The sequence below is a fragment of the Pollachius pollachius genome (genome assembly GCF_949987615.1).
Source record: "Pollachius pollachius genome assembly, chromosome: 17".
Lineage (NCBI taxonomy): Eukaryota > Metazoa > Chordata > Actinopteri > Gadiformes > Gadidae > Pollachius > Pollachius pollachius.
Genome location: NC_136950.1, coordinates 19191567 through 19203659, shown reverse-complemented (window position 1 = coordinate 19203659; position 12093 = coordinate 19191567). Strand labels below are relative to the sequence as shown.

The following is a 12093-nucleotide window of genomic DNA, read 5'->3' as shown; positions in this document are numbered from 1 at the left end:
TACACCTCGTGACATTCCTGTCTTTTGGGCCACACATTCTAGTTCTCACACAGCCTCACTCCTCTTCCTCTTCTTATTCTCTCTGGCTGTTGACCCCGTCCAATTCCTTGTCCTTCCATTGTCAGACAATGTAACATTGTGTTGTGCTCCAGCTATATATACTTGCCAGTTTATGGTTCATGAGAGGCACCTTTGAGCTATTTCAGTAAACTGGTTGATCGTTGGTTGATCTAACACTTCACACATTTCACTTCTTTAGAGAAAGTCAAGAATCACCTGGTAGCAATTTACCAATTCAGGACAGATTTAGAAAAAAGTTGAATGGAAATGTATAGAACTATGCTTGACATATTATGACAACTTGTTCAACCATTTTGCATGTAAAGACTTATGCAATGAACTAATGCCTAAATGTTGTGGGGGTGAGACTAGTCAATAGAGACCCATTACAATACATTTTTGTGTGTGTGAGTGACTGAGTGAGTGAGTGAGTGTAAGAGAGAGAGAGACATATTGTGTGTGTGTGAGTGAGTGAGTGAGTGAGTGAGTGAGTGAGTGAGTGAGTGAGTGAGTGAGTGAGTGAGTGAGTGAGAGAGAGAGAGAGAGACATTGTGTGTGCTCTAAAAGCAGTGTGGGTTGTTCCAGTAGTAGCACAAACCACTTTTATGAACCTCAATCATTCACTCGTGTGTGTGTGTGCGTGTGTGTGTGTGTGTTTGTGTGTGTGTGTGTGTGTGTGTGTGTGTGTGTGTGTGTGTGTGTGTGTGTGTGTGTGTGTGTGTGTGTGTGTGTGTGTGTGTGTGTGTGTGTGTGTGTGTGTGTGTGTGTGTGTGTGTGTGTGTGTGTGTGTGTGTGTGGGTAACACTTTACATTAAGGTACGCAAAAACGTGGGTACTTACTGAGTTATAAATGAGTAACGAATGAAGAATGAACAGGGCCCTAACTGGGGCCCTAAGTGACAGTTATTCAGTAACTACTGAGGAGTTACTGGTAAACAGACTAGGGGATACTGTATTATGGTTCAAAAAGCTTAACTACTGGTGAACGAATGATTAAAAAAGCTTCACTACTGGTAAACAACTACTACAACCACTACTGGGACCAAGCAGCTTCCATGCTCTGACCCCTAATGATGAGCAAATGTACACATACACACACTCCCCTGTGTGTGTGTGTACATACACATTATGTGCACATACACGTTCGTTTCTCCTTTTAAGTTCCATAACGACTACGTAGTCAACGTTGAACATTTATTAAGGAAGAAGAGAACAAGAACATAATACAGAAACACGTCACAGGAGCCGGCTCCACCTCCCAACCCCCCTGATGGCGTTCAACATCACTTCGCTGTCCACCCCAAACAGAATAAACCCCAACCCTTATAGACAACTCCCCCACGATGCCCCACACCTGAGACAGGGGACAGAGAAAACCATCACCTAGAATATAAAATACATATAAAGAATGCACCTATGGAACATGACCTCACAAAAATATTGACTATTTAAATACCCAGACATAATAGAATATATATAATTACCCAGACATAACAGAATATATAGATAATTACACACAATAGCATATAAGAAATTAAATACCCAGCTACAGAATATACTTAGCTACAAATTATAATTGGCTACAGGCTGGTCTAGAGATAATAATCTAATAATTTGAAGTTGGTGAAGTACCCTGCAGCTTTTGTATTTGTGATTGTGAAAGGAGTGGAGCTAAATATTACACCATACATCTAATCATTGGTTAGATTTATTTTTTCAGATCGATTGTCTCATCTTTCATTGTCTCCTTGGGGACTAAAATAGTTTAACCCTTTGCCTATTTCAATGTTTCCCCTCTCAGCGTACATAGGCCGAGGGTGGATTGACTACTGACCATTTATGTCCTTTGCCCAGCATATCCCCAACCTGAACAAGAACACTTAACACATCCCACCCCTGAGATCTGCGACACTTTAGGAGAAGAAATATCACACATTCACAGCAAAACCTGGTAGTCTCGGTCAGACGTACTGTCCCCAAAGGCCATAGCTGCTGTCTGTACATTCACAGCGCTGCATCGGGGACACTTTGAGGATCAGTGTACAGATGTTGCTTGAGGAAGATCAAGATCTTGTCCCAACTGTCTTCCTCAGCAAATGCATGAGGTTTTGTGTGTCCTCCCCACATTGTCATTTCTGCAACACACACACACACACACACACACACGCACACACGCACACACACACACACACACACACACACACACACACACACACACACACACACACACACATTACCAATAATCCCTAATTAACAACTACATTTTTAACCATTCTAAATTAACTACAAACTATTTTTCACCTTGCTGGTCGTAGAATGGAAAGCGGAAATAGGCGGTCCGGATAAGGTTGTTATAGGGCAAATTGATGATGTGTCCAGCACCTGGATAGCTCAGTATGGTCAACAGGTGCTCTTTGCCCGCCTTGTGCATCCTCTTTGCCATCTGTGAGGGAAATGTGAGGTTCTGTTCAGTCCTGTGTTCCAATCCGCATCTCTTACAAAGATGTCTGTTTTGTTCCAGCCCAAAAAACAAAACAGTTTAAGACCATTTATATCATAGTGTGTGGTCTGTCAGCAAGCCTCCCTTACCTAGCTACAATGTATGTACAATATACAGAGTCAGATATGATGGTTGGATTTGAATCAATTATCAATAAATTATGTGTAGGTAGAAGGATTTTATAGGTTTAAAATCTCGATGGACCACTTATAAAAACGGAGCTTGGCAAATCAGGTTTTAAGTAGTATGCAGCATACAAGAACATTTAGAATCCCTGATTTAGTCCCTCTCATCAGATCATTTACTTTAAGTCAGCTTCTCTGTACGATGTATGTAACTTTCTGCTCATCCGTTTCTGCTTAACTTTGGATACACGGTTTGTATTGACAGTTGTGCTCGTCTTGTCAAACTTGTGTATATGTGCTTATTTGTATACAGGTCTCTTTTGAACCAGATCTTGATCTCGATTCGACTTCCTGTTTAATAAATGAAGACTCTAGTCTGTCCACTTACCATCTCAGCACATTCTGCAGATGCGAAATTAAGATCGTCTTCCCCAACAACCAGCAACAGTGGACAATTTATATTTTCCATCTAGCAAAGATATGACAAACCATATTATTGAATGCATTTTGTATGCGTGCGTGCATGTGCATGTGCATTCATGTACCTACATTTATAGTTGCATCATTTGGGAGAGGTAGCGTCGCGTTGCGTATTATTAAATGGTTTTGCTCATTTCGCTGAATGGTGTGTTTCTTCCTGATGGAAAAAGATATTTAATCATGTGATTCCAATAAAGCAATATCCATATTTGTATTAGGGACGTAAATAGGCATTAGTCGACTATTGTAGCAATCTAGAAAAGCATACTTTTATCCTGTTTTGCCGTTGGAATTTCTATGGCATTTGATAGCAATCAATTTCGACAACAATCAACATCTAAAACGAGACTTACACTTTAAAGTTATGGTTCATCATTTTGTCTACCGACTCTTCCACCAATAAGTGGCTGCCACTGACAGAGACACAACAGCGAGGCTGGAACACAAAATGGTTAGGACACATCGTACAGTTGAAAGAAGACAACGCATATCCGCCTTGTTCGTGGAAGTACTTACACTGATAGCTTCGGTGCGGCACACCATATTGAGAGCCACGACTGCACCCTGAGACATGCCAATGAGTCCAACTCTGTTGCTGATCACTAGGGGATGCTCCTGGAGAAATTCAAACGCCCTCTGTACGGACAAAGATGGCCCAGAACACTCCCATTAGATCCCATAACAAATCCACTGATCAACACCTGCACAAGACCGAGAGGAACTACAGCCATCGACAGAAACAAGGTGGGGACGGACGAAAACATCACAGACCAGAAAATAGTCCATTGTGAATTCTCTTCCAGGAATGACGTAGTTGACCACAAAGGCTACGAAACCTTGAGACGCAAGCAATGCGGGACGGCACTCTGACGCATTCTCTCTATAGCCCCACAAATCAATCACTCCCGGAAAGGGTCCAGGACCTGGGGAGTACAACAGTTTAGGTCCAGAGAACGCTTGGCTAACGGATCACCTCAGGATTGCACAGAACTGGGGGGGAAGAGGCTATTGGAACATACCCGGAGGGATGAAGAGGATGCCGTCAATCTCCTTCTCTTGCACTCTGATCCTCTTCTGCCCCGGTGCCATGTACCACCTCTGGGCCACCACTGAGGCCAGGGGAGGCTTCTGCCTGAAGCCTGCAGAGAGGTGGCCCTGAAACACCGAGATGAGCACCTCCTGTGGTGTCACCACGTCAGCCCTTAACAAACTGAGGAACAGGAGGACAATCGTGTGTTCAAACGAACCCTGCCTTACTCGCAATGTATTTCAACATGTTTTAAATGTATGAAGAGAATCCACCCCATCCCCATTATCACAAGAGAAGGTCAAAGAACGTAAGTGTCAAGGAGGACCATCACAGGGTTAAGCTTTGACCCTCATCAGACCTGATGAGATAGTACCTTACACTGTGTACTCCATAGATCCTGGAACGGAGATCATACTCCACAGCAAACCCATCTGTTCCTTTCCTGTGTATGTTCCCCCCAGACTAGCATCTTTCGAAACTGTGGAGTCAATCCAGATACCAGTTGGAATGGCAAACATGTCATCAATCGTTGTGCATTAGTTGAGGGAACATGAATGAACCGTCATTGATTATTTTAACATCAGGCAGTAAACCCTGCAATTGAATTGAAGTAATGCTTGAGGTCAAATAGCCATCGGAACAATATCTACCATCAACAGTCCCTTTATTGTCAGCGACATAGTGTCCGAACGCATCCCAATATTCTTCTTTCTCAGAGCAGTGAAGAGAGTGCAAAGTGACTGAGAGACCAGGAGGCAGATTCTCCACCAGCACCCGGAACTTCTCGGTAAAGAATGCCCGTGAGGGACAAACTGAGAGAATTGGGTGGACAGCCCCAGCCATCATTTATAATCTCTGTAGCAGAAAAGAAAAGTCACAATGATCAGTCCAAATAAGTTATTGTGTAAACATTTGGATAACAAATGGAACACTAATTAGTTGTTTTTAGGTTGTACAATAACACAAGCCATTTCATGGATTATGTTCTACATTTGCATTTAGCAGATGCTTTTATCCAAATCGATTTACGATGAGTACATTTGTCAAAAGAAAGATAAACAATATATCTCCGTCTGTACAGTAAGGATGTTCATAGAACCAAGTGCCAAGCACTAACAATTGTTCCCCGTATCCAACAACGCTATCTGGGATAAGATGCTACACAATGCTAAGTACAATTATTAAGTGAATGTACTATACCTGGTATGCACGGATCCTTCAATATATCTATTCCACAAGGATTAAATCCACTATGTGCGAAGAGTCTGCACCGTGACTGGTTAGTGATCACCTGAGGACCCATTTATTGCCTACGCCTTCATGAGCCCACTTAACAGTTCCTGAACAGGTCTCCATGTCCTGAGGGTGAGCTATGGGACTGTTACCAGTGTGCACACAAGACCTAGCACAGTATTTGTCTTTAGTGATGTTTCAATATTTTTTGTGTGTTTAATTCTTTGTCTGTATTGATCCAATACCTCGAGGTGTGTAAACACAGGACTCTTGGAGCGAAACACAAATAAGCGTTACACATACTTTGATGTTCAGACATATAGAACAGAACGTTTAATGGTTGGATTGATTGGAATTAGCTATCATGGTTCAGAAAATACCACTGTCCAAAGTTAGCATTTTCTGTTCATTGCTTTAGCGCCTCCTGTTGCAAGATCTGGATACAATTGGGAGAAATTGATCTTGCCCCATGTGCCTTTAACTACACCAAGTTTGATGATTGACAGAAGTTAATCCCACCTTTTTGCCCCTTCAAATTTGTTTGGACCATTTTTGGCCTCTGGCAGCCATGTTGTTTGGTCTATTGACTTCCTCTTATTTGAGCAGTTAGAACATTCAACAGTCCCAAAGTTGGTCCCGCTCAAGTCAAACATAGCGCCAAGGAACTTGAGTGACAGTCCACACACATTTTGATGCCTCGCCTTAATATAAAACGTGTGGATGTCATTTTTTCAATCGTCATTTCTTTTATGCAGTATTTTATGCTGTTTCAGGCAGTTCAGGAGAGATGTTTTTTTTGTGGGAAAGAGGACTCCCCCTGGCATGATATTTGAGCTTTGCAGCTTAGCAGAGCTTATAAATGGATACAAAGTTATATAACGCACTAAATAAAGGGGGAAAAAATCTTCACAGTGTTACTCTCTCCCTCTTTCAAGATGTTCTCTCTTGTTTTAACTCCTATTCTTCCAGCATCGAGTGCCAAGGCAGTTGGGTGATGGTATGTGAAAATGAAGCATATTTCGAAGGTGACTGATCAATTAGAACTGAAGCCAGTGTTGTGTTATGTGGTATGGGCTGCGCAGGCCGTCACAAGCATAGCACTTGCATCCTCCAATCGTAGCGACCAGGCTTATCGTAACCCTGATTTTCTCAGCCAGACAGAGACATTACATATCTTTATCTGTTGCTTTGATAATTGACCTACCAATCTCTTTAAGAATGTTTTTGACTGCCTAGCAATAGACATATTGCAAATAGTTAACAACTCTCCAATCAGGAAATTTCCTAAAAGCCTTGAAAACTGCAGTTAATAAACCCCTTTTAAAAAAGAGGAGCCTAGATGACTCTAATATTAACAACTACAGACCAATATCAAATCTATCCTTCATAAAATTCAGGAAAATTGAGAAAGACAACTTAATCACTTCCTGGCATCAACTGGTTGCTATGACACCTTCAAAACAGGATTTCGACCTCTTCACAGCACCGAGACCACCCTTATTAAAGGTATAAACTATTTATTAACATAGACTCAATACTCATGCTACTAGAAATCAGTGCTCCATTCAACACTGTACACCATAAAATACTTTGACAGATTAGAAAACTGTGTTGGGCTTTCAGGCACAGTCTTAGATTGGTTTAGGTCCTACCTAAAAGATAGGAACTGCTTTGTTTCCATCTGGGACTGTGCATCAGAACCAACCAACGTGACATGTGGAGTCCCACAAGGTTCGATCTTAGGACCCTCTTTATTCAACACCTACATGCTCCCACTAAGGAAAATCATGCAAAGTAACACTATTGACCATCATGGCTATGCTAATGACACGCAAATCTATGTATCGCTATCACCAAATTACAAATTATCAAATTATCGGCCCATAGATCTGCTCTGCCAGTGCATCGAGCAAGAAAAAACTGGATGTGTCAAAATTTCCTTCAACTAAATGAGGACAAACTCTCTGTCCCTGAAAACCTCAAAGCCAGACCTCAAAACCTCAAAGCCTTAAAAACGTAGCAAGACTTAAAGGGCTCATGTACACCCAAGACTTAAAGAAAAAGGTCTCCTTACAGGTCTCCCAAAAAAACCTCTAAGGCAACTATGGCTTGTTCAGAGCCCTGTTGCTAGAGTTCTAACAAAGATCAAACAATTTTAACATATAACACCAATTCTTAAATCATTCCATTGGCTCCCTATGTCAGAGGATTTATTTTAAAATCATGCTGCTCACCCTCCATGGTTAGGGCCAAAGCATATAACTGATATGCTTCCACTACATAAACCTTCTAGACCACTAAGATGCTCTGAGACAAATCTATTAATTATCCCCAGAGTAAACACGAAACATGGGAAATCAGGATTTAGTTGCTGTGCAACAAATAGCTGGAATAAACTCCCTGAGGATTTAAAACTCGCCCCAACTCTGACCACCTTTAAAACAGACTAAAAGACTTTTGTTTGCTTTAGCTTTCTGCTAAATCTTAAATACATTGCACTTTCTACAATGCATTTCATAACTTTGCCTTTGTTTTCATTTACTTATCCATTTTATTATTTATCTTATTTTATGACGATGTTTCTATGTGAAACACTTTGAGTCTGCCTTGTGTATGTATGTAAAGTGCTATAAATAAAGTTCCCTTGCCTATTAACCCAAACAAAACGGAGGCGATAAGCGTTATTGCCATTATCAGAGGATGTGAACTGTTAGATCTTACATTTGTTTAAATATTATACATATTTTTAAATCGCCAAACAAAAAAAAGAAAGGCTTTTAAATATGAACAAAAGCCAAATTATTCAAGGTGTAGTGTGTACAAGAAAGTGGCATCGTGCGGAAGGAACTTGGCAGAATTGGAGTACGATACTCAAAAGTATCCATAGTAGTGTGTTATCCCATGAAAATAACAATAGTCTTTTCGTTACCTTGGAATGAGCCCTCTATTTGTAGAACGGGGGAGGGCCATGTTTCTACAGTAGCCAAGTGGAGAGAACGAGTTTTTAGTTCAGTCAACAACCAATTTAAGTGTACCTGAACCATCCGTTTAAGCTTGAATATGAACACTAATAAATGTGAATAAACAGTTTTGGACTAAACGTTAGGAGGGAGGCCGTGTCGTCTCCATGGCTGCGACCCATTTGTGATCCTCCTTTTACAGTCGTTGAGTATGAACGTTATAATCATTGATTTTGTACGTGAAATGCACCTCACTCTGCATTATACTGCAAGGGTCCGAGATGCTTAAACCTGACTCTAGCTATTTTTACACTGCCAATTTCACAATCTTGCCCGTGTAAAATCCGAGGGGGTAAAATCCCCCTTCGTCAAGGAGCAGGCTTTCTTGGTTCACTGGAGAAGGCGCGGCTACGCACGGAGAGTAGACCTCTTTAGAATAATTTGCATACTCTGAATGTTTTCATTTCTTCATGATTCAAGACACTCACATGCAATAATGAGTATACATCTGAGTGTAGGCTACAAACGTGATTTACAAGTGCAAAAACGCCAACATATTCAGGTTTTTTTCCCAACAAAAGCCTCCTAAGGAAAGTTCCTCTGGTACTTTCTCGTAGATCGCACCATCTTTCCACTTCTGCGTTAAATGCGATGGCATCACCTTCTCTCCCATGATGGTCTGCATCTCTTTCACCGTCTCTCCAGTCATATTGGTATCGCTGCATTGTCTCTGTTGTAGAGAAAACGCAGCGATACCTGGCGGGAGCACCAGTCCCGCCCCTGGAACCAGTGGCGGTCTTAGCCCTTTACGGGCTCCAGGCGAACAGTAATTTGGGGGCCCCTGAATCTACCGGGCTAATGTACTCCAAACAAGGGATGAACGAAAGTCACTATCCTTCTTTCACGCAAATGTTTATGATTTATTTACCTTAGGTTTCCAGTAGGGGGTTGGACAGGGCATTCTGGTCTATTTTGTGTCACATGCAAAGTGAGAATAGCATGCAAAACAAAAAGATTATTTATGGTGACACATAATACACTAACTGTTAATCAATATGTCAACATTTACCGCTTTAGTCTCAATGTTTATTTGCCTCTCCTCTCTCTGTTTGTCTTCATCTGTGAGCTTTAGTCTCCTCTCTCTCTCTCTCTCTCTCTCTCTCTCTCTCCCTCTCTCTCTCTCTCTCTCTCTCCCTCCTTCTCTCTCTCTCTCTCTCTCTCTCTCTCTTCCTCCCTCCCTCCCTCCCTCCCTCCTCTTGACTTACCGCCGGTGAGAGCAAACGATGTAGACGGCTGCTCTTGTTCTGCAAACGGTCCCTCTGCCACCGCGGTGCCTGTAAAAAAGCTTGATAGCTTTGAAATAAACTCCAGCCTTTGGTCTTTCTTCTTTGTCTGTGACCCGCTTTCGTACGTTCGCTTCATCCTCGATTTATCTCTTTTTTCTATCTTACCGCTATTTACTGTTTTGAATTTTACATAATTTTTGCATATGCGTGATGAGCGTATGCATATGCGTGATGAACACAGTCTGCACTACTTCAGTCTGTAGTGCAGACTGAAGGGGGGTGCACACGGAAAGACCGTCAAAACATGACTAATTAGACATACCAATGCTTCTATTGTGAAGAGATTTTTATAAAAACAATAAATATGGGCACAAAATATAAAGAGGTAATTTCGGGGGGGCCCAAAAGGCCTTCTATGGGGCCCGGGGCTCCAGGCAAATGCCTGGTTTGCCTAAGTGCAATTCAAATTAGTAATAGTGTAGTCTGCCATTTCATTATTAATCGTATAGTAAACTGGCACCATGGTGACGCCTGCTGGAGAAAAGGTACACTCCGAATTTGCAGTCAGAGCTTTGATTCTGTGTACAGAATCTAAAGCCGATAATTGCCTCTAACCTTGTTATATATAATTTCCTATTTTTTAAGGACACTGGTAAGTGAACAAGACACATTTCGGAAAAGTTATGAAAGGGCGATGTTGAAACTTGGTTGACACTTTATCGGAAATATATTCAAAATAAACTTTAAGGAAGATCATTCAGTTAAGTATACTTGAAAGAAGTACGCTGAAAGCATACTTCAAGTATTACAGCAGTAGCATACTTATTCTCAGTATATTAAAGTTGAGCTTAATGACTTCCTGACAGAAATAAACTTTAACTGAAATATGTTCTAAATTAACTTTTGAAAAAGATCATTTAAGTGTACTTTTAAGATGTATACTTATGTATACTTATTTTCAGTATATTACAGTTGAGCTGAATGACATCCTGGCAGAAATACACTTTATCTGAAATATATTGTAAATAAACTTTGAAAAATATCAGTGAAGTATACTTTTAAGATGTATAATGAAACAACACTTTAAGTACATTAGCGTTGGTATATTTCTTTCAAGTACACCTACATTGAACCTCAATAGATCTCAGAAGAAGTATATTTTTCCTAAATTCTACCTTAAATATATGATGTACTTATGTACTTACTTATTATGAACATAATTATGAATTATGTACTTCGGAAATATAATTTTAATACACTTCAGTGCACTTAATTTTCACCAGGGGGGCACTTGGTCTCGGTGATGAATCGGCCTGCGCCTTTACTTTGAAGTAGGCAGGGACTTTTAACACGTGGAGACTATAAACAACAACGAGAGAGGAACGAAGCAGACGCAATTCTCTATGACTCCTGTTTCTGCATAGTACTATATTTTCAAACTCAGAGCAGCATTGAGAATATGGATCTATATTTCTCTGAAGACATTGCACGAATACATTTATGGTTTGCAAAGATATTGCTTCTTTTTTTAAGATAATTGATCAAAATTGATAATGTTATCCTTCAAAACAATGGTTCATTTAGATAAGATTAGAGCGTGATGGGAATTGTGAGAATCAGGAGAGGCGCTGCCCCCTAGTGGCGGTAGAGGGGAGGACGCTCTTAATCCTAAAGTAAGAGCACTTTTTAGTAAAATTTAAATAAAGACAATGACTTGATATTATAGATTAATTCAAGTCCAAATCAAAAAATATATCAACTAGCATACAGCGTAGTTGTAATTGTGTACTTGTATGACGATAAATCATATGCAGTTCATTTCATGTGTAACCCGTTTTCTCTTTATCTAAATGACCTTTTCGGTTACTCTTAAGGAACGGATCGAATAAAAGTAGTGTTAAAGCTACTAATAGTTAACCTTGCTGCATTTTACAATTTGCTATTAGCCAATTAGCAATTTGCTATAGTCGCTTATAATATTTACTAATCTTTCTATCAAATAAAGGTAAAAAATGCAATTGTAGTTTGCATAAAAAATCTCTCCCTCTTATATGTCATATGACTTATATGACTCATACTTATTTAAGCATGACCATGACAGCGGGGGGCAAAGCGGTTAACATCTGAACTACATTTCAATCAGATACAAACAGACGCCATTTCCCATCGGCAACCGCTTTACGCAACACCAAAGGTGACCTCACATCCGGGCACCGCTTCGACGGATCACATTTCAAAATAAAACGCATTCCCCGCATACCACCTGTCAAGAGTTATCGACTTTAACAAGCGGAGTTCACGAAAACCATCTTACCGACTTTTACTTTGAAATCGGGGTGCTCGTTTGGGTTTCGGGGCTGGCTGTAGTGGCGACACTACCGAGTACTGTTGCGTCTCCGGCTCCGTCCAACCCGCAGAC

The 12093-nt window shown here is 40.7% G+C and overlaps 1 protein-coding gene across 1 annotated transcript; it reads right to left on the bottom strand.

The window, feature by feature from the left end:
* Positions 1-1263: 1263 nt before the first annotated feature.
* On the bottom strand, positions 1264-6553 carry LOC307089055 (bile acid-CoA:amino acid N-acyltransferase-like). Its single transcript, XM_079755147.1, has 10 exons — positions 4846-6553; positions 4574-4673; positions 4185-4375; positions 3937-4088; positions 3682-3801; positions 3519-3601; positions 3235-3322; positions 3074-3154; positions 2362-2503; positions 1264-2195 (listed from the first exon to the last, which is right to left on the bottom strand). The coding sequence occupies exons 1-10, from the start codon at positions 5039-5041 to the stop codon at positions 2065-2067; spliced, it is 1284 nt and encodes a 427-aa protein (XP_079611273.1). The 5' UTR covers positions 5042-6553; the 3' UTR covers positions 1264-2064.
* Between the last annotated feature and the right edge of the window lie 5540 nt (positions 6554-12093).

What these genes read in the sequence shown, in the direction of transcription:
- LOC307089055 (XM_079755147.1), bottom strand. Translation starts at nt 5,041, where the DNA reads ATGATGGCTGGGGCTGTCCACCCAATTCTCTCAGTTTGTCCCTCACGG. An exon ending in CAATAAAGGGACTGTTGATG is followed by an intron (nt 4,674 to 4,845) that starts GTAGATATTGTT and finishes TTGACTCCACAG; the next exon opens with TTTCGAAAGATGCTAGTCTG. An exon ending in CAAATGATGCAACTATAAAT is followed by an intron (nt 3,155 to 3,234) that starts GTAGGTACATGA and finishes TATCTTTGCTAG; the next exon opens with ATGGAAAATATAAATTGTCC.